The sequence below is a fragment of the Rhinichthys klamathensis genome, unplaced genomic scaffold, assembly GCF_029890125.1.
Source record: "Rhinichthys klamathensis goyatoka isolate OS25496 unplaced genomic scaffold, OSU_Roscu_1.1 h1tg000011l_1, whole genome shotgun sequence".
Lineage (NCBI taxonomy): Eukaryota > Metazoa > Chordata > Actinopteri > Cypriniformes > Leuciscidae > Rhinichthys > Rhinichthys klamathensis.
In genome coordinates, this window is record NW_026606564.1 from 8,937,825 (window position 1) to 8,960,926 (window position 23,102).

Below are 23,102 nucleotides of genomic sequence, written 5' to 3' on the forward strand. Positions count from 1 at the left end.
GTTTGTAGTCAAAGTAAAGGAGTGTTATAAAACGGATAGTTCCGGTCCTTGATTCTGATTGGTTAAACCGCGTTCGAAGCCATTGTAAATTACTCAACAAACATACACCTGTGACCGCTTTACGCTATAGACTACGCGTTGGTTTTCATTTATACTTCTGCATCGTTGTTCGCGTTGGTGCGCAATTACACATGCACTGGGAGCATGTGAAACCCGAGGGAGGGGTTCTAGCAGACCAATCACAGCGCTTGCGTCCGCATACAATTGACGCGTTGTTACATTTTTGGAGAGGTGCACGTCAGGGTACGCCGAAGGGTACGCGTGCTACACACAGCTTACGACGTAGCTACGGCGTGAGTTGGACGCAGAAGTATAAATTGGGCTTTACTATCATGGCGCTTTAACAACGCGGCGCTGTCACGATCCACACACGGGAAACAGGGGTTAGATCCAAAAGCAGTATTTAATAGGGTAATCCGTACTCACAAACTAGTCCAGGCAAAGGTCAAATCCAAAAGGCAATCCAAAAACAAGAAAACAAACAAGAACAGGCAAAAACAGGCTACCAGAAGTGGTGTGACAATATACAAGGACTCCGTAACAAACACTAAACAGGCAGGGTATTTATACACAGAACAAGACAATCATGATGGGGAACAGCTGAGTTCAATGAACAGTGATGAGCGCAGACAAGGATTGTGGGGAATGCAGTTCCAAACGTGAATGACACCGTGAGGAAAGAGGACCTCTAGTGGACACCAGGGAACATAAACCAGACACTGTGACATGACCCCCCCTCTACGGAGCGGCTACCAGACGCTCCAAGACAACTAACACACAACACAAGAGTTCAGGAGGGAGGTGGAATGGCGGAGGATCAGGGGGAGGGATGGTGGGCCAGGTCCATGTAGGGGAACAAAAACGGGAAATAACGATTTAGCCGGTGACCAGGGCGAAGCGGTCAGTTCATCCGGCTGCCCGGGCGAAGCGGTCAGTTCATCCGGCTGCCCGGGCGAAGCGGACAGTCCATCGGGTGGCCAGGGCGAAGCAGACGACCCCTCGGGCGGCCAGGGCGGTGAAGAACCCTCGGGCGGCCAGGGCGGTGAAGAACCCTCGTGCGGCCAGGGCGGTGAAGAACCCTCGTGCGGCCAGGGCGGTGAAGAACCCTCGGGCGGCCAGGGCGGTGAAGAACCCTCGGGCGGCCAGGGCGGTGAAGAACCCTCGGGCGGCCAGGGCGGTGAAGAACCCTCGGGCGGCCACGGCTCAGGAACAGACACTGGCTCCGGCTCAGGAACAGACACTGGCTCCGGCTCAGGAACAGACACTGGCTCCGGCTCAGGAACAGACACTGGCTCCGGCTCAGGAACAGACACTGGCTCCGGCTCAGGAACAGACACTGGCTCCGGCTCAGGAACAGACACTGGCTCCGGCTCAGGAACAGACACTGGCTCCGGCTCTGGAACGGGCTCCGGCTCTGGCTCTGGAACGGGCACTGGCTCTGGCTCTGGAACGGTCACTGGCTCCGGCTCCGGCTCTGGAACGGGCAACGGCTCTGGAATAGCAGACACGGGCATGTCCAGGATCCGAGCCAGACGCTCCAGGTGGTCCAGGTCCATGAAGGCAGACGGAACGTGAACAGTCTCTGACTGGGACGTGAACAGTCTCTGGCTGGGCAGACGTGACGTGAACAGTCTCTGGCTGGGCAGACGTGACGTGAACAGTCTCTGGCTGGGCAGACGTGACGTGAACAGTCTCTGGCTGGGCAGACGTGACGTGAACAGTCTCTGGCTGGGCAGACGTGACGTGAACAGTCTCTGGCTGGGCAGACGTGACGTGAACAGTCTCTGGCTGGGCAGACGTGACGTGAACAGTCTCTGGCTGGGCAGATGGAGCGTGAACAGTCTCTGAATCGGCAGAAGTGACGGTAGACGTCTCTTTCTTCCTCCTCCTCCGCCTTCGGACCACCGGACTCGGGACCCCCGGATTTGGGACCACCGGACTCGGGACCACCGGAACTGGGACCACCGGACTCGGGACCACCGGAACTGGGACCACCGGACTCGTGACGGTGTCGGCATGGCGAGGCTCCAATACATCCCACTGACTCCGATGCTCAAGGTATCTGGTAAAACTCCAAAAGTCCAAGACTTCCAGACCCTTCATTTCCCACCCCAGCAATGGGTCATCAAGACAGGTATTAAAAATGTCCTTTAATGCTGCCTCACTGTATCCCATTCCCCTCGAGAGCGTCCAAAATGACTGGGCAATGCAACCCACCGGCAGGCATTGCTGACGAAAGCTCATCAAATTTTGGACACGGCCCCTCCTCTCTTTCTCCGTGGTAGGAGGGAGGATACGGAACCCCATCATGCTGGATCTCTTTGTGACGGAGTCCTTCTGTCACGATCCACACACGGGAAACAGGGGTTACATCCAAAAGCAGTATTTAATAGGGTAATCCGTACTCACAAACTAGTCCAGGCAAAGGTCAAATCCAAAAGGCAATCCAAAAACAAGAAAACAAACAAGAACAGGCAAAAACAGGCTACCAGAAGTGGTGTGACAATATACAAGGACTCCGTAACAAACACTAAACAGGCAGGGTATTTATACACAGAACAAGACAATCATGATGGGGAACAGCTGAGTTCAATGAACAGTGATGAGCGCAGACAAGGATTGTGGGGAATGCAGTTCCAAACGTGAATGACACCGTGAGGAAAGAGGACCTCTAGTGGACACCAGGGAACATAAACCAGACACTGTGACAGGCGCTCCCATTGAAAACAATTGAAAAAATACGCCAGCCGCGCGAAAAAATGCTTTGGTGGACACACGGCCTCAGTATTACTGCGCAACTGCCGTTTGAGATTCTTTGTTGCTGCATGTGTTGCTTGGCAACCTTTTTAGAACTACATTGCTTGGCGGAGGAATAAATGTGTTATAACGTTATATTTTTTGTTGCTGGTGTTTATTTTATTAATAAAATAAATATTAAAATGAATATACTCCGTGCCTAACAACGCCCCTTAGCCGTTCTAAATTCACTGTAAATCAGGGCTTCGCGGGGCTTATTGCTTTATTTAACTGTACTGCAAACGTTTTCTGCATGTTATAATTTTAGAGATTTTATCATTAATGTAACTAATGCGATTTTTTCTTTAAATTCACCTGTTTAACCATGCAGTAAACCTGGTGCCTGAAAATGTTTAACGTGAAATTCTGCAGCAGCAACTTTTGAGTTGTTTATTGACTGATCATTACATCATCACTAGGTCGAATTATTACACTTGTGTCTAAAGATAGTTTACATGACAGTTTTGATGTCACTGACTTTAAAAGTTTAGTAGTCAGATTTGATTGGCTTGTGTGTTTAGTAAAAATGTACAAAAGAATAAAAAGCATGATGTTTGACTTACAAGTACAAGCTTTCTGCTTCAATAGTACTCAAGTGCAATTACTATTTTACAAAGGCGTAATTTTTTTTTGCACCCTTGAAGAAGGCCTGTTTGGTTTGGAAGAGATTTTTTTTCTCACAAGTCTGACTTTATTACTCACAATCGAAAGTTTTAAACTCTGAATTGCGAGTCAGAATTGAGTGTTTAAATCTCACAATAGAGTCAGAAGATAAAAAGTCGAAATTACCTATTTTATTTTATTTATTCCCTAGTGCAAAACAAAACACCTGTTACATCCGTGAAATACATGTGCAAAGTCAGGATTGGCATAATTCCCTTGTTAATGCTCTAATGCCTGCCAAATTGGATGAAACATTTTTTCATCCAGATTGATTGAAAATCAGCCTGAATGGCTTGACCAGCTCGAATCGTTTACACGACACCATTTTCAACAAAAAAACAGGAAACTTTTTATTAGTTTTGGCTGTTCATTAAAACGTCAACTGCATTTTGGAGGCCTGAAAACGCAAACTTTTGAAAACTGGTTTTAAAGTGCTATTTTTGAATACGATACCGTTATCATCTTCATGTAAACTACAAAAATGCACTTTTGTGACAACTGTGACGCAATGCTCATGCGTCACCGACTACTGCCCTGGCATGAGTAATATAGCGATTTTATCATTGTCACCTCCAGATCCAACTCAGCTTCTGTTAGGTAAAGTCTGTTTCTCTACCTATAAAGCATCGAACTCCAAAATTAGATCCTTGTTTTAGCCGGACCTAGTCTCTATTTCTCCTGCATCCTTCTATTGGAATAAGTTTGACCTTAACATAGACTGGGAAAAAGTGTGGTCCCTACCCCAGAAGTTCCTTTTAACTAACAAAATTAAAGAAGTCTCGTTCAAGTTACTACACAGGTTTTACCCCACAAATGTACGCTTAAATAAGTTTAAGAATGACATTGATGTAAAATGCTCCTTTTGTGGCTTACATCCTGAAACTATTTCAGATTTATTTTGGTCTTGTGAATGCACATATAAGCTCTGGAAAGACATTAATTCATTTTTAGTTGACAATATTCTTCCTGAGTTCTCCCTGTACTACAAAAATGTAATTTTTGGTTGTTTTAGTGACTGTGGGAAGGACAATGGTGCTCTCTTTCTAGTAAACCTAATCTTATTTGTTGCCAAATTCTTTAACTTTTGCTCCTTTGTTTGTATTGTTGATTATCTTCAATAAATTTAAATATAGCGATTTTAATCGTTTTTGCGGATCTGTGTGAACGGAGATGGTTTCGACAACGTTGTCGTCTGTTTGTGAAAAACGCAAAGGAAAAACGTTTTCGTGTTTAGTACACTGTTGTCATGTAAATTGTTAACGTACCCTAAGTTAACAACTCACTGGCATTCATTAATAACAGATTTGTAATGTAGTATGAGTGTATTGTGATTGTTTGTGAATGCCAAATATATTAAATAACATGTTATATGTATAACATTCATATACCGTATTAACTAACAAATATATAACTGTGAGAACATTAAAAGAAAACATCAAATTCATAGAGAGATTTCAGTATCCACATGCCAGGTAAGTTATTCATGTGCAAAATTTTCAAAGTTATCAGAATACATTTGCTGGATTTTGAAACCGAATTGTTTTTCACATGTGTTCCGTGTGTGCAAGGGTCTAGAATCTGTGTTCTACACCAGCACCTTGTTCAGAGTGGTCACATTCACAATGCAAATCACTGAATTTAACAGATTTAATGTTGTGCATTTTATTAATCTTCACCCACAAATGATTGTTTTAAAGGGTTAACTATCCCTTTAAAGATCTTCAATTATAAAGAATCCATTAAAGTTTTTAAATATTAAAAATCAACAAGACTTGCCATCACAACGTCCCATGTTGGTGTAGTCAGTGTCTGGTCCACCTGTAGCTTTGGAAACTCGCTGCCAGCTTGCAGCATTTTCATGGCTTTGGATCATTCCACAGATATTTTCCGATTCGAAGTTACAGGAGTCCAGAAATGTGGAGGAGCTTTCTGTGAAGTAATCACAAGCTGTCAGGTGATCCAGTAGCACAGGCAAACTTTAAACATTCATACATTTCATCATGTTCTTCTGTACGATCTTGTTGCAAACAAAGTATCCAGTACACTCGACCATTGTCAACTTGTTAATGTTGAGAACGTCCCTCCTGCTGATACCAGCAAGAATTGGAATCAAATCAAATCTTGAAACTTGTATCAACACCCAGCCCTAAGCAAAAAGCACATCAGGTTCATGACTGTGGAGTAAACCAGTGGTGCTGAACCCTGTTCCTGGAGCCCCACTTAGCGTACGTTTACATGACAACAATGTACTAAAAATGGAAAAGTTTTTCGTTTGCGTTTTCAGACTCCTATGTTGTCAAAACGATCCTCGTTCACGCGGATCCACGAAAACTATTAAAAATACTATATCATTCATGCCAGGCCAGTAGTTGGCGATGTCACTTTGTAAAGAAACACTACATGCCTATAGACTGAACACGTAATACACATGTGCATGATTTAACAGTTAAATTTGCGTTTTTGTTGTTTACATGGGAACGATAATGGCATCGTTTTCAAATTTGCGCTTTGAAGCCAGTTTTCAAAAGTTTGCATTTTCAGGCCCCCTTTTGACAACGGTGCTGTTGTCGTGAAAATGAACGGCTAACACGCGTAAAAAGGGTTTGGATGCAAAGTTTGGATGCAAACGGTGTCATGTGTAAACTGCACATCTCCCTAATCAAACACACCTGATTCAGGTCATCAGTTCATTAGTAGAGACTCCAGGACCTGAAATGTGTGTCTAAGACAAAAGAAACCTTCAACATGTGCAGTGTTGGGGAGTCCAGACACAGGGTTGAGAACCATTTACGTAAACTAAACAGCACACTTTATGAAGGAAAGAGGTTTTGTCTCATTTCAGATGTGATGGTGTGTAAAATGCATTACTGCAGTTGTAGAGTCTGTTGAGTTTGAGCAGGTCGCTGTCGCTGAACTCCATGCGCTGGCCTATGACGTCACTGAAGGCAGGGATCTTGGTGACTATGGTGGGATCAGTGCCATTCTGGAAAGCTTTCTTACTGTAATGCATCATGGAACCATAATCATAAGGTACGTTCAAGGAACTGGATGTAGTGTCGTCGTATTTGACGAAGTTATGCTTCCTGTCTGTGAAATGAAAGTGTTTTGAAAATAAATCCATACCTGAGAATATCTCCTTGTATCAAATAATAATAATAATCTTCTAAATTATGTTTTTTTTTTTTTTTGCATACTGTAAATACACATGTGATACACAATGTAAATGTCATATATTGTTTGTGTTTTGGTTCTTTCAGTTTAGTTTCTTAATCTGCGTTTAGTCCCTTTGTCCTTGGTTAATATAGGTATTTATTAACCTCGCCTTTTTCCACCTTTGTTGCCATTGGCTTGGCTTGCTTAGTTGGGGACATTAAATTTAACATTTAATTTAATATTCAACAATAACATCGATCTGCCTGCATTGACACTATTATACATGAACTGAACTGAGCTGGACGATGACATCACGGTTTACTCCAGAGTGGCTTTATATATAAATGAACTAAATTAATAACTTTTTTCAAAAACTGACTTAAGCTGGACTGTGATGCTATTTTCTTCTGGAAACAAACTTTTTTGCATGATTTCCCTATCTCTGTAAAGCTGCTTTGAAACAATCTGTATTGTAAAAAGCGCTATATAAATAAATGTGACTTGACTTGACTATTTGTTATAGTTATTCGTTTTCTCCCTCATTCGCCCTGTGTAATTATACCACCAGTTCAGTTCTTTGTCTGTTGTAGAGTGTGTATTCTTCATCATGTGGTTCCCCTTCGAGGGAGCTCAAAGCTTCAGCGTGACTGGTCTCTGAAGTATGTGTGAAATTGAGCCAATTCAATTGGCCGACAGCAGTCACATGATGTGAAATGGCACGCATTATGACTATAAAACGGTGCCTGCATTAGACGTCATCTTATTTATTGTTGTTTGTCGAAATTAAGAAAGAGAAAAAGGTTGGGATGGTGTGGTAGATATTCCCCTATGTACACCTGACTTAAGTTATGTCTAGACATGTACGATTGGTACCGCCAATCCAAAATTGGGAATAATATTGGGAATAATTCACTTGGGAATAAGGTCTCTAATGTTCCACTTAAACACTGGCTATATCCGAAATCGCATACTCTCTTGAATAGGTACTTATTTTGAATAAGTAATTACTTCACGACCGCTAAAAAAGTATGTTCTATATAGTATGAATGTGTGTAGTGTGAGTGTAATCTGGACGTACTATATTCGCGATGTTGTCATTATCATGTGACCTACCAGCGCCAGTTATGTCGCTTCACTGCCATTCACAAACCCTCTTCTGTGGCCTCATGGGATAGTAAAGTGTTCATCGTAAGCACACTTCAAAATCTCGTCGGAAGTAGTAGGTTATCCGGGCACTTTTTGCCTTCTCTTTTATGAGTACCTTGTGAAGGGTTGGTCAAAATCCCTTGCCTCTTCAAATACATATATAATCATATATCATTTTGAATGGTTATATACTTCCTTAATAAAAATCAATAATCAAATATATTCATTATCACATAATAATTTTTATATTCTTGTGCTTGTGAAATTATATTTTCTTAAATGCATGGATGTAAGTAACCAGTTTCTTTTAGGTGCATTCCAATCTTACTTTGAGATTGCACGTAGTACACGCAGGACACGAAGGCCACGTAACCCACAAGGCCGTTTGTCTCTTTCTCTGGGATCAGTAGAAAGGTTAGAGGGTCCTAAAGGCAGCGTGGGCACATATGATCCTTCGCTGGACATATGGTCAAGCTATATTGAGCGTTACTATCAAACTTTAATTGTTGTATTAAAATGTATTCTTTCCAGTATATTTCCTTCCTTGGGAGTAAATGCCAGTGATCTGTTTTTCTCCTAAATGAGTGAATGTTTTGGCATTATGTTTTGGTATACTTAACTGATAATAAGGAGCTCAGACTCTCTTCAGCCTTGATGGGAGCTGTTATTTGCTCGTGTCTGTTATTTGTGTGTGTGTGCGTATGACATTCTATGTAGGTTCTGGACGGTCGGACCAGACACCCCGGCGCCCTTCTCTAACCTGCGAGGCCACCACAGACCTAAATCTAATGAGTGGACGACAACTATCTTTACTAATGGCGATAGGCACCCCTATCTCCTCACATGTGTTAAATTGTTTAGGCTTTCATGTTTCTTAGCCAATGAGAATCATTCAACCTGTAAGCAATGACGTAGCTTAGACCTTGGAAATGGTATAACTGCTGTGATCTTTGTAACTGTAGGCGGGGCGGCCTACGAACTCCTGTGTGAGTCTTGAAGCTGACTTCTGCTGATGAAAATGCAAACTATCTTCAGTAAAACTTTTCTTTAATTTTTTATAGTTCTGACTCCGGGTCTTCATTCTTCATATCTGGTTCTGGGTCTTTGACTGTTTACCCCTTACAGTTATGGTGGAGGATGCGCTGGCAATTATTCTCGGTGACACCCCTGGCAAATCAACAAACAAGGTAGTAAGCTTTTGTTAATTGTTAGGGCTGTCTGACTGGAAGAGATTTTGAAGGAGAGCGGGAGAGCTTCACTCCGATGAGGCGAGTGAAGCTTCACTCCGATGAGGCGAGTGAAGGAGTAAGTTAATTATACTGCTGACAGTATAAGAAGTCGCTGAGAGCGTCGTTAAGGGTAACGGCAGCAGACAGCGCAAGCGAAGCGTGCTCTGTGGGGGCCCCGCTGGGCATTACTGGTGTAGCACCACCCCAGCAGAGCACGTCCCTGGGCTAGAGGTCCAGTGGCACCGTAAACCTGCTCAATCTCTTCCATCTCAGATAGGGGATCCCCGAACTTAGTGAAGTGAATCAGGCAGTTAGGGATACTAACAATAATAGGGTTGTTTGCCAGGGATGCATCAGGAACAATTCCGAGAGAAAATTAAAAAAAGTTGTGACCCAAATTGGCATGGACCAGTATATGTAACTGTGATTTTGGAGTATACTTTGCAGTTTCATCACGCAGAAGCCAAGCTGTGTTGTTCAAAGATCGCCGCCTCCATTTCTGCAATAACTTCAGGTGAGTATGAACCATGATTAAGATATGGCAGAAAAATATAATAACTTAATCAGTAACCTGAAGAGTCCTGAAACAAATAGTGAGACAGGAAAAGCAAACGCTGTAAGCAGCTGTGCTCTAAAGCCCTCACTTTAAATAAATTTGCAGAAATGATTAAGTAAATGGTAGTCAGGATTTTGATTCTGATTGGAAATTTAAAAAACTTGACTGGCTACAAACAAACTGAAAAATTAAAATGTTTAGCCTCGTATTGCTTACGATGATTACAAGAAGCAAGTGAAAGAAATTCTGGGTCAGGGATAATTTCCCTGGACAAGCGACTAAAGTTAAACAGACACTTTGTGAAAACAACTTAGAATATTTTGCAGCTTATGAAAATTAATGTTCTGCCAATAATAATGATGAAGATTATGATTGGGCTATTATGATTAAATCCGCCACTGGTGGACTGTAAAAGAATACAGAGAACTGCTTAATCAGTAGCTCTGTTTACATTCCTGAATGGGACACACACTGCTTCAAGGGCGTGCACTAAGTTGGAGCCGTTGAGGCTGACACATGAATCCTTTTGAAGAAAAGATCTATAATACAAATTTTTATAAGTGAATTGATGAATACAGGTTGATGTAAAATTAATGACTCCAACAAATGTGAGTTGCAAAATATATCAAAGTAACTAAAAGGATGATTTTGTTGTAATCAAACATGTTAAAAAGGTTTTAGATGATATAGAGAGACTAATCTCACAGATGATTTACCATAACTGCAAAAGTATCACAAGCAGAGAGTGCTTGCCTCGTCAAACTTAGTGTGAATCCTAATTGGAGATTGATAAACTCCAAGAGAAAACTTAAGTCAAATATTAAACTATGGTTGAGAACTTGACAATTAAAATTGAGATTGAGAAATGTGAAACGTTATTGAGAACTAGAATAATTATTTTTATGTAAAACAAATAAGCAGAAGCCGTACTGGATTAACAGTTGCTAAATGCTGATTAAACAAACAGCTTGAAAAGTTGACCATGAAAGAACTAGAAGCTGATGTTTTGCTTTCAAAAGATAAGTTTGTTATTGGCTGTAATGAAACAGTTTGCTTATCTGAATCTGATGTGTGCTGTGGCTGAAACTGCCAGTGCAACAGACTCAATCTGAGTGGAAATTTGAAATGCCTAAATTTCCTGATGTGTGGGCAAAAGACAAATATAAATAATATGTTTATTTGAAACCGTATGTAATATCTGGCAAAGATGCCTTAAGCTGGGATAGAGTTAAAAGATGATAGATAAATGTTTGATGTTAGAAGTATATGAGAGAGCAGTGTACCATCCAATAGAGTCTCAGAGTCTCTCTCATTCAATGAGTCAGCTAAAAGCTGTTATCTGTGATAATGTGTAAAGCACAGTGTGTCAGTTGAAGAATCATAGACACAGAGATGGTAAAAGAAACCATTTAGAGAGCAATTTGTTTTAGAAGTAAAACTGAATGACTTTTTAAAGAAGTATTTAAAACAATAATACAGATAGAGATGACATTTTGATTAGCTTATTTTAGGACAGTAACTTCTCTGTCTCATTTAGTCTCCACCATTCAGGACCGATGGCTCCGGCTACAGATGAAGTACACTGAATGTACGGTTGTGATCTAAATTCACTGAGTATAATCCAAGTAGCTAGGTTGCTGCTTTTAAGATAGTTAATGGATTTAAGTGATTAAATACTGTTGTTATTGAACTGTCTCCCCATGTGAACACTATTAGGCAATCCGAATGGCTCTGGATGACTCTTGAACGTGCCTTTCCTAAGCTCCAGAAAACAGCTGAGTTCTGTTGAAGAGAACTGATTGTGTGATTGGAAAGAGCGGTCACCAGTGGGCACGAGTGGCTACTCAATGACGGGTAAGACCTTCTATTGGCCTGACAGGGGGCAACCCAAGCCAGAGTGGATCACGTAAAGTCATTGGGCATCTCCTGAATGGAGGTGTGTTATGTGAGACAGGTATGAGGGTTGAGCAGGAGCTGTGAGGCCAGCAGCGTCCTTATGGCGTTAAGGGGAGATGACGCGGTGACGAGTCACGGCATGTCTCCCCAATAAAGCAAAGCTCCTCGATATATACCACTCGCCAGAAGAAACCGCATTAGTTGTATGGCTTGTTTTTTATTGTGACAAGCATCTGCAAATATGCCAGGGGAAAACACCCTGATGGAGATTATAGATAAAGGGCGAACAGGAGTGGGCTTTCAAGAGCCAGCTGAGGCCATGAAGTGATTCCCATTAGTTGTTGTGGAGACAGTAATACATTTTTTTTATGTACTGGTTGCCTTATGGGCAAGGAAAATCATAGTGTTGATTTTGAACTAATATGTTATAACATAGTTTTAACTCTTGAAGGTCGTTAGACATGGTGGTGGCTAAAGATGAAGACAGCTTTTGATTTAAGGAAAGTCTGGATGACAAAGGTGAATGGTCAAAGGTTATTGTAATGAATACAAATTTTGACTAAGTTACAGCCTTAGGAGGCTGGTGAAAAATATTATTTGTTTATAGTGAGAGAGACTGCCTGAGTTGGAGGAAGGGATGGTAACTGTGTCTGTCTTTCTGTTATCGGCCTGCTAGAGCAAGCTGAAGCAAAATAATGATAATGAAACAAAACAACCCAGCTGACCTTGTTAAATTCTAATGAATAATGAACAAGACATGCTTTGAAACTGGTTGGGAGACCATGTAAAATTAGGTAGAAGCTACCGGAAAATGGGAAGTTTAAAATCTTATTTAAAATTTAAATCTTTTAGCAATAATATAAAGAAAAATGAATATTGAAAATGAGCAGTTAACATATGTGTGTCTAATATGAGTGCGTGTGATGGTGACAGCACTTTATGTCTTGTATGTATTAGTTTGGGGTACTATTATTTCCTGATTTTGAGGATATTGTGACATTAACCCCTGGAATTAGTGTTTTATCATTACAGATGGGTTAAGTGAAATGACCAACTTTAAAAAAGTTGATAATTCTAAGACAATCTGATGAAAAGACAATGCAGAACATGGGACGAGCTTTAATTGGAGTGGTTTTCCAGCTCTGTCTGCTATTGGTAATTATGAATGCTTTTGTCATTTATGATATTGAACTGAATTACTCTCTGGATTAGTATTTTATATAAATTGGAATTGTAAAGAAGATTGCCGTCCATTATGGGGTAAAACTCTTGTCTAAATTCAACTGAGGGTCTAAATTTAAATAGACAACTAGGTGGGATCATAAGGTTAAACGTAGGAAAAAAAATATATATATATATAGACTTGACGGCAGAGAGACAAAGTGGCACATTGGCTAAGTCACTATCCAAATTATCCAGAGTGAGCTCCCTCATTTTATTGAAAGGCCGGAGGGCGAATAAAGGAGGAGTGAATATAACTTCTAAAAAGAAAAGGTTTTATTTCTCAATCCATTAAATGTATGTATGACATTAGATGTCTAAGAAAACTACAATTTAATAAAGGTAAAAAGAGAAAGCAGCTATATGGCTGTGGGCTGGGATCTGAGTAACATAATATTTTGGTTTCTGTAAAACTGTAAAGATAAGCGGAACTGAGACAAATACTGTGAGAAGTAGTTATAATGAAAAATAAAGTTGAAGTTAATGATAAGAAAACAAGAGTATTGAAGAATTAATAAAATACCATGATTCCCCTAACGAGGGAACTTTAAGTGTCACTAGGCTGACAGTGGTGAGAGACTCGGATGCAGAAGGAACTGGCATGTAGGGCAAGATGGAAGAAATATAGTAGAAGAAAATGTATGTTATGAAAATACAATTTCTGATAGGATTTATGGAAGTCAAATTAAGTTTAAATGGTATGAAAAAGGTTAGGGTTAGACATTGTATGATTGACAGGGATTCAAGTGATATAAGGATAAGGAATGAACAAAAGCTTTATTAAGCAAAATGGGGAACGATTCTATATTTTAGTGGTAAAATAATGACTGAAATGATGATGTGAATTTGTTTTATTTTATTTCTATTTTTGAAACAAACAAAAAAGGGTATAAGATGTTATACAATTAAAATGGTACATGCTATGTGACCGTAAACTGAAGGATGATTTCAGTAAAGACTTAAAGTGCTTACATCGATTATTATGGGCCTTAATTATTAATATTCTATTGTTTGTTGTTTATTTTTAGTTAGACAACCATTGTGTTTTAAACCTAAAGGGTCTATAAAAGGGGTAGTGAAAATAATGGATTAACCATCCAACTTTGTTTATAATAAAAGGATTTGGAAATCATAATTTTATAAATAAAAAAAACTAGTGCATATATTCTGGTACTCATGATTATAGACAATGTCTTTATTTAGGATCTGAGTAGTGACTGTGGATCTAGCCCATGCTAGGAATACAGCAATAGTGCTTGCTTATTTAGCCTGGCTTCCAGAGAACAAATATGTACTTGTTTCGTAATCAGTTATGTGTTTTATAAAAATTTTAACCTGACTGATAAACTGAGGAAGAATGACATTGATGTCCTGTTGTGAGTGGAAGGTGGGAGAGCCTCTTAATGGGGACTGGAATTTTTAGTATCCAGCATGTCCATGACGAGGTGAAGAGACAAGTGTGACCCGGCAGGGGAGCATGCGTCACCACTCCTCCCTTCCGTAGTGACCTCACTGGTTAGACCAGACGTGGCGGTATTGGACCCCACATTGGTCTAAAATGGGGGACTGAAGGGTTGGTCAAAATCCCTTGCCTCTTCAAATACATATATAATCATATATCATTTTGAATGGTTATATACTTCCTTAATAAAAATCAATAATCAAATATATTCATTATCACATAATAATTTTTATATTCTTGTGCTTGTGAAATTATATTTTCTTAAATGCATGGATGTAAGTAACCAGTTTCTTTTAGGTGCATTCCAATCTTACTTTGAGATTGCACGTAGTACACGCAGGACACGAAGGCCACGTAACCCACAAGGCCGTTTGTCTCTTTCTCTGGGATCAGTAGAAAGGTTAGAGGGTCCTAAAGGCAGCGTGGGCACATATGATCCTTCGCTGGACATATGGTCAAGCTATATTGAGCGTTACTATCAAACTTTAATTGTTGTATTAAAATGTATTCTTTCCAGTATATTTCCTTCCTTGGGAGTAAATGCCAGTGATCTGTTTTTCTCCTAAATGAGTGAATGTTTTGGCATTATGTTTTGGTATACTTAACTGATAATAAGGAGCTCAGACTCTCTTCAGCCTTGATGGGAGCTGTTATTTGCTCGTGTCTGTTATTTGTGTGTGTGTGCGTATGACATTCTATGTAGGTTCTGGACGGTCGGACCAGACACCCCGGCGCCCTTCTCTAACCTGCGAGGCCACCACAGACCTAAATCTAATGAGTGGACGACAACTATCTTTACTAATGGCGATAGGCACCCCTATCTCCTCACATGTGTTAAATTGTTTAGGCTTTCATGTTTCTTAGCCAATGAGAATCATTCAACCTGTAAGCAATGACGTAGCTTAGACCTTGGAAATGGTATAACTGCTGTGATCTTTGTAACTGTAGGCGGGGCGGCCTACGAACTCCTGTGTGAGTCTTGAAGCTGACTTCTGCTGATGAAAATGCAAACTATCTTCAGTAAAACTTTTCTTTAATTTTTTATAGTTCTGACTCCGGGTCTTCATTCTTCATATCTGGTTCTGGGTCTTTGACTGTTTACCCCTTACACTTGAATTCAGACATACTACTCTTGTTTTCCGCCTACTATATAGTAGGGAAGTATGCGAGCAGGTTTAAAAAAAATAATACTTAACTAGATTCTAATCCTGTTTTTAAGATATTTTATTCTATATTCTATATGTTTTACATTGTTTTGCATGCTCTTTCAGAAGACTTTGCATATTGAATGCTTCTTCACCCATTTTTTCCTACTTTCTCCAGTTCTAATCTTTATTTTTCATATTTTTTACATTTTATTATTACATGCTCTTGTTTCTGTAACGGTTCTTGGGTACGTTTCCCGTAAAATTACGTAACTCGCTGCTTAACTACCATAGTACGATGCATCGTTGAAAAAACCAACTAGCTAGTCACGACTGTTTCGTCACTTTTCAAAAACGGTGCTTTAAATCTCTTGACAAACTAAAAGACGTAAATGACATTTGTATGTATTCTAAATAAAAGATATAGATTGTACTGAATGTCAGTTTGCTTATTAGGCTCAAGATAATGATTTATTGAGTCCACATGTCATGCAAACAAGAAACTATGCTTCTGACCACAGGTCGACAGCTGTCGTTCCAACCACACAACTCTAAACTGCTGTTTGCAAATATTCGTTGGAACTATGTTTTCGGGAAACACAGACTTGTTGAACTATGCTGATAACGACGGAACTAGCGACCATTTAACGATGCTTTTGGGAAACGCACCCCTGCTCTGTTCTGTTCTGTTTTGGTATCGTTTTCATTCTGTTTGCTAGTTAGTTTCTATGGTTTCTGATTGGATTATGTTCACCTGTTGTTTATTTGGTTACCTTGTTATCTCTCTGTATTTAAACTCTTAGTTTCCTCTGTTCATTGTCTGGTATCGTTTATGTTGGATGTGGTTGATTTATTCTGTTCTCTTGCGTGTTTCCTCTTGGAATTATACAGCCACCAATACTGTGACAGAATACCAGACCTAATACAATATTTTGTGTGCATAGGATATATTGAATAAAAAAATACCTTCTGAAATGCGGTCCCAGATGATGGAGACATAGTCGTCACGGTCAGAGCGAGATTGCTCATGCCAGAAGCCTAATGCATGGAGAAACTCATGCTCAATGGTGGCGATTCGATCACATCCGCTGCCAATGGACAGCCTCTGTTTGCCAACTCGCCGGTTACCAACTGATGAAAAGCAGCTATTCACACACATACATATATATATTTTATCATGGTTTCTACACAGCTCATATTGTGTGAAGCAGCATGTAAGTGTTTAGTTGCTCACCCATTGCCTTTAAATACAGAGATATAGTTTTCTTCTCCATTCCATGGTGTGTAGTCGATACATGACTTCAACCGATACTGTTCAAAGGCCTTCAGGATAACCCCTTTTGCATTGATATCTGTCCATAGAGAACTTGATTTGTTAGGGCCTAATTAGTATGGCATAGCCTTTGACTGGCAACATAAGATTTGGGCTCTCTGGCCGCTTTATTACCAATGACTGTCCACTTAGACAGGAAGAGGTCATCTGACTGACATGTAAAGTGACCTATAACATCTTGTTTTGTTCAACGTCATGTATAGTGGCAGGTAAATGTTGCTACAATAAGGGTGTGTTCACACTTGTAGTTCGGTTTACTTGGTTTGTTTGGTCCAGAACCTAAATAACCAACCTAAAGGCATAGGGATACATTCCCTACCTGATTGGTCAGCTTTATAACGTATATTTTGCGACTGAACTTACCGAACATCGAAAACTATGCTGTGTGCTTGGCTAAATCCACTCGTTGTATGTGCGTAGCCTACAATTGATGGTATTTTGACCAGATGAGAACTTGTGAAGTGCTTATGAAATGTGTAAAGGTAGGGACACACCAAACTGACAACAAAGATAGTGCTGCTGAAAGCGTGGGTCGGGGAAGAAAATCTGTGCTTGAACACTCCGAAAGGACTACAGCCTACTGTCTTCTGCGCCTACGTGTAAAAGAGATAACTGTCTACTTAAGCAGATATATTTGTCTATATATATTCATCATTCAAAAGGGGAAAGTGAAACTAAGACTGCAGGTAAACCACAAACAAAGCAGCGCTTGCTTACCATTTTGAATACACATTATTTATTCCATTATTATTAATGCTCAGGTGATGAAGTAAAATTATAACAGCATTCTGCCTGTGTCGTCTTGACTTCTTTCCTCGCTTTCATCACTTTTGCTCTTATTCTCGTGCACTGACTCGTTCGCTAAACTGAACAGCCAATCAGAGTTCTCCCTCTCACTGACGGCCTGACGCCCATTCTACATGTTGAATCTGCCAAAAAAATAAACACCGGAACACACCGGGAAAAAAATGTCGGTGTGTGGGCTTGGTGTGTCCCTGGCTTAAAGTAGTCAAAACAGCGGCAGGAATCCCTCCATCACACACACAAACGAAGATCTGCTGTGAGGAGATGCACTTCTGATCCCTGTACCAAACTGTGATGGGCAACATTGCGACTATGACGAGAAAAAAACGTGTGCTTGAGCATTCTGTCCTTTTTAGGGTTGGATCTTGTGACATCATGTCATGTTTTTGGTTTGTTTACATGTCTTTGCATTCATATTTCAGTCGAACCGCACCAGAGTTCGTTTGGAAGCGGACCGAGCCTTGTTTGGTCCGCAAAAGGGTTCAGATGGCAGCGTTCACACATTTTCAAATGATCCATACTAACAGAGCAATCGCACCAGGGTTTGTTTTAATCAAACCAAACCTGCCATGTGTAAACACACCCTAACAGACAGAATTTTAAACCATGTTTAAACCAAGTTACGCAGCATGTTTGAGCTTTAGCAAGAACCAATGAGGTTCATTCTTGCGTTACGCAGCATGGTTGAATTTCCTCAGAAACCAATAAGGTTCATTCTCGTGTGTTGCACAACACGTTTGAGCTTCAGCAAGAACCAACGAGGTTCATTCTCGTGTGTTACGCAACACGTTTGAGCTTCTGTAAGAACCAATGACGTTTTTTCTCGTGTTACGCAACAGGATTGATGTTCAGCAAGCAGGTTCAGTTGAGCTTCTGTTTATGTTTGCTGATATTGCATATGGCTTCGTTTTACGATCTCTTTAAGAACTTGAAGTGTCATAGTGGTAGTTGCGTAACTGTGGACGGACAGAAAGCTATCAGATTTAATCAAAAATGTCTTCATTTGTTTTCCAAAGATGAAAGAAAGTCTAACGGGTTTGGAACGACTTATTGGTGAGTAATTAATGACAGAATTATCATTTTTGGGTGAACTATCCCTTTAAAATCGCATTGCTTTAAAATTGCATTAAAATTGATGAAAAGTGCCACGACTTTTAAATTGTTACTACATTTTTTTTTAAATAAAAGCTGCTCTTTTGAACTTTCTTTTCATAACAAAAGTAATGATGCTGAAAATTCAGGTTTGATCACAGGAATAAAATACATTTTATAATATATTACAATAAAAAACATGTTTTATTTTTTATATTATTGATGTATTGTTGTACTGTTTTACTATATTCGTGATACTGTATCCTCATCAAAAAATGGACTAAATAAACTCACCCAAATCATCCTCAAGGTAATAAGGAATTGTTTTTGGCCATCTGTATTCATCCCCGATTATAGAATTTCTCCCCAATTTCTGAAACCGAAACTGGGCGTTACATTCTGTCACATATAAAATTCACTCCTGAATTATTTTTATTCACACATACAGCATTAATGCTATGAGAACAGCAAACCACACACAAACTGTTTGAATTTGTTTTTCAGGTCAAATTAGTTACCTCATCATATAAAATATCTCCCTCGAATAGATCAAGACCCGCATCTGAAAACATGACAAACAAGACAGAAAGGCCATGGTCAATGAGACTGACCATCATGCAAAGCAAAACAAACACTTATAGACCTAATGATGACCTTCACCTTACCTTCATTAACATCAAACAGATCTTCTTTTCCGCCATCTACATTATATTCTGCAAAATCAATGCCAATGCAGTTAGGCATAGTTTTTACATTCTGTACATTTAAAATACTTTCTCAGCAAAGAAGAGAAGAAGAAAGCACACTTACCGATCACTCGTTGTGTTGCCTATAGGCAAAACATGATAAGAGAAATCATTAAAAAAATGTGGTGAAATATCAATGGTCATATTCACAAGACTTTTTTGGTGACAACCAGTACTTCACATTGATACATGCCGAATTACTTTAGAATAAGTAAAAATACAGTTGTTCTGTTTGCTTACACAAAAACTGAAATATTCATTATAATATGAATTATATGTGTAAAAGAGTCGCTTACCTCACATCTACCTTGACAGCCAAAGAGACATAAGATATGCAAAATAAACAAAAATATGTGAAACATGCTTGAGGCTATGAAGCACAGACTGACTGACAGAGGAATTTTGGTCTGATATCAGCACAACAATGTTGTGAAAGATGCATAAAATGATAAAAAAAAGTGCAAAGCTAGCATGATGGACCTGTTAGGGAGTAACAGCAGATCAATAATTGACAGAGCAGTAAATGTTACAAGTTCATCTGATTGGTTCTCTTTTCAAAATCAAATCTGATAATAGAGTTATGTTAGATCCGATCAGAAACAAGATGAGTAAAGTATGTACTTTAAGAGATAACAGCATTGCAAAACATGGCTGTTAGAAAATAAGAAATAGAACCATAAATTTAGGGAGTTTGTTTTCGTAAAAACAATCCTAACATCATTTTTTTTTCTTTCAACGAAGAACCAAGATTCAGCAGAGGGATCCCATTCTTCTCTGGCACAAATGAGAAAACTGACCATATGTTAATTAACATTAATAATGTTAGGTTTAGGTGATCATTAACAACGAGGATATGTAAATTAATCACTTACTGTAACAGTGACAGAAGGTTGTCTAGTCTAGTTTTGGGGAAAAATGAGTTCCAGTTCCTACCAGAAGGATGCATGATGTGGCTGGTGAAGAATCATTCAGATCTGGCATAGATGAGGACGGACATCAGATGGGACATTGCTGGGGTAAAATGAGCCAGTGGGTAAGTTGGGTGAACCCCTTGTTTTTCGGAAACAGTGCACATTTGTTTTCTAATAGAGAAAGTGCCTGTCATATTTACCATGACTAAGGGGGGCACGATGGGAAAAGGACCTTTTTACTACTATATCAGCAAAGTCCATTTGAAAGAGAGCATTTCTACTCACTCCTGGAGGCCAGAGCTCTTGGTGCATGTCATTACTGTGTCATAAGTGAACAACACCCTAGACAAAGACATCCATCACTACCAGTTTATTCTGAATCAATGGGTTACCTTGGGGATGGATTAGCAAAGTACTTATGTTCAGCAGTTAATGTAAAACTATAAGATATTATTCAGAGGAAGATGTGGGGGATATTTCCCACACCGCAATGGATGAGACTTACTCTGTTCATTGCTCAATGAGATAAGATAAATCACAAGGGAAAAGACCACATGTCTCAATGACAACTATGTGCAATGGATCATCACAGGCTCTGTAATGCTATAGATGCTGAGGAACCATTTTCAACCAAGGAGGGTTGGTAAAGATAAAAAAAATAATTACTGTACTGTACAACACCTGTCAAAATGATAATATCAAGTGCAAGTCTACTTTGGACATTGCAACAGATGTGATATGACTTCCCATTCTGTTGTCTTTAAAAAAAACATTATTCAAATAAATGTTTTTCTAACACAGTATAAATGGGTATAACCATTTATTACATAACTGAGGAGCCAAAACATTATGACCACCTGCCTAATATGCTGTTGGTCCTCTGTGTGCTGCCAACACAGCATCGACCCACCGAGGCATAGACTCTACGAGAGCCCTGAAGATGTGCTGTGGTTTCTGGTTTCTGGTTTATTTCTTCACACCCTGACGAAATTGACCAATTCACAAATTTAACGGAATGCATAGCTGATATAAAAAAAACTGGAAGACTAGTAATTTCCTACTACTTAATTCTGAAAAAAAAAACAGAGATTCTAATTATTGGACAATAAACTTCCTCATGTAATAACCTAGAATACTGTCTAACACTTGATGGCTGCTCTGTTAAGTCTTCGTTGTCGGTTAGGAACCTGGGTGTGCTCTTTGATAGCAATCTTTCATTTTCATTTTCAGACCCATTCAAATTCGTAAAGAAGTTATTCACCAGGGAGAAGAATGGCACTTTAAAAGCATCTAGGGTTGAGCTAGAGAGATATTTGGAGGAAACGCATACAGATGCAAAAAGGCATGAGCCTATGTCAATTCCATCAGACATACCACCTATCAACCCACTAGAATACCAAATGGAGGTCTGTGCACCTAAGTGGAAAGAGATAGAGCAGGCTGTGAGAAAGGCAAGGGCTTCATCATCTCCAGGGCCTAATGGAGTTCCGTACAGAGTGTACAAGAGTGCTTCAGGAGTTCTGCGAATTCTGTGGAAATTGATAAAAGTGGCATGGGAAAAACAGGTTGTACCTAGAGCATGGCGCAGAGCAGGTGGAGTCTTTATATCTAAAGAAAAAGATGCTACAAGCATCAGTAAGTTTCGTCCTATTTCACTATTAAACGTTAAAGGTAAGATTTTCTTCAGCATTATTGCCCAGAGATTGTCCACCTACCTATTAAAGAATGGCTTCATTGACACTTCTGTTCAAAAAGCGGGCATTCCAGGGTTCTCAGGATGCTTAGAACACATCAATGTTATCTGGCAACGAATTCAGTCAGCTAAAAAGGAGAGGAAGGAGCTCCATGTGACATTCCTGGATTTGGCTAATGCATATGGTTCAGTGCCACATGAGCTTCTTTGGGCAGCATTTGATTTTTGATTTTGATTTCAGCATTTCAGTACCAATGTCAATAACAAATTTAGTGAAAGCCTATTTTGGAGAATTAAAATTTAGTTTCTCAACTCCAAAATTCAGCACTACATGGCAATGCTTAGAGGTTGGAATAATGGCAGGATGCACCATTTCTCCACTGGCTGTTACTATGGCAATGGAAGTAATCATTAGGGCATCCAGATGGGTAGTAGGAGGAGAGCGCTTGGCTTCTGGGATGTGACTACCACCAATCAGAGCATACATGGATGACATGACAACCATGACTACAAATGTAGCCTGCACTGATCGGTTATTGGGGAAGTTAATAGATAATATTGAATGGGCACGAATGCAATTTAAGCCCTCTAAATCAAGGAGCATCTCGATATTTAAAGGAAAGGTAGTAGATAAAACATTCTTCATTAATGGTGAGGCAATACCAACAGTTTCTGAGAAGCCAGTGAAGAGTCTTGGGAGATGGTACGATGGGGATCTAAAGGACACAGTTCAAGTGGGAGAAGTTAGACGACAAGCAGTGGAAGGGTTGAAGAGCATAAACAGCTGTGCTCTACCAGGCAAACTAAAACTCTGATGCTTTCAGTTTGGTCTACTGCCGAGGTTGCTGTGGCCACTGACTGTGTATGAGGTTTCTTTGACAACAGTGGATAAGCTGGAAGCGTTAATAAGTTCATCCATCAGGAAATGGTTGGGAGTTCCACGCTGCCTCAGCAGAGTGGGACTTTATAGTAAAGGAATATTGCAGCTGCCAGTCTCTGCTTTAACCGAGGAGTTTAAGTGCGCCAAGGTCAGACTGGAAATGACCTTAGTAGAGTCACGCGACAAATGTGTAAGGGAGGCAGTCCCTGTGTTAAAAACTGGTAGAAAGTGGTCAGCAAATAAATCTGTAGTAGAGGCAAAGGCTGACCTTCAAATTGGGGATATCGTGGGACAGGTACAGCATGGAAGAGGGGGT

At 39.9% G+C, this 23,102-nt stretch overlaps 2 protein-coding genes across 2 annotated transcripts in view; one reads left to right on the top strand and one right to left on the bottom strand.

Annotated features, from left to right (window-relative positions):
- phlpp1 (PH domain and leucine rich repeat protein phosphatase 1) overlaps window positions 1-5,499 on the top strand; it is a 79,633-nt gene extending 74,134 nt beyond the window's left edge. The window contains exon 17 of the mRNA XM_056264804.1: window positions 5,400-5,499. Within this exon, the coding sequence (XP_056120779.1) occupies window positions 5,400-5,459 (60 nt within the window). The 3' untranslated portion in view covers window positions 5,460-5,499. The remainder of the gene's footprint in view (window positions 1-5,399) is intronic.
- The window catches only part of mep1bb (meprin A subunit beta b), a 37,478-nt gene extending 17,754 nt beyond the window's left edge, over window positions 1-19,724 (bottom strand). Inside the window, exons 1-9 of the mRNA XM_056264807.1 lie at window positions 19,599-19,724; window positions 19,367-19,385; window positions 19,222-19,269; window positions 19,075-19,118; window positions 18,851-18,929; window positions 16,562-16,679; window positions 16,294-16,472; window positions 6,388-6,606; window positions 5,296-5,448 (exon numbers count right to left, since the gene is read on the bottom strand). Coding sequence (XP_056120782.1) covers window positions 5,296-5,448; window positions 6,388-6,606; window positions 16,294-16,472; window positions 16,562-16,679; window positions 18,851-18,929; window positions 19,075-19,118; window positions 19,222-19,269; window positions 19,367-19,385; window positions 19,599-19,664 — 925 coding nt within the window. The 5' untranslated portion in view covers window positions 19,665-19,724. The remainder of the gene's footprint in view (window positions 1-5,295; window positions 5,449-6,387; window positions 6,607-16,293; window positions 16,473-16,561; window positions 16,680-18,850; window positions 18,930-19,074; window positions 19,119-19,221; window positions 19,270-19,366; window positions 19,386-19,598) is intronic.
- Between the last annotated feature and the right edge of the window lie 3,378 nt (window positions 19,725-23,102).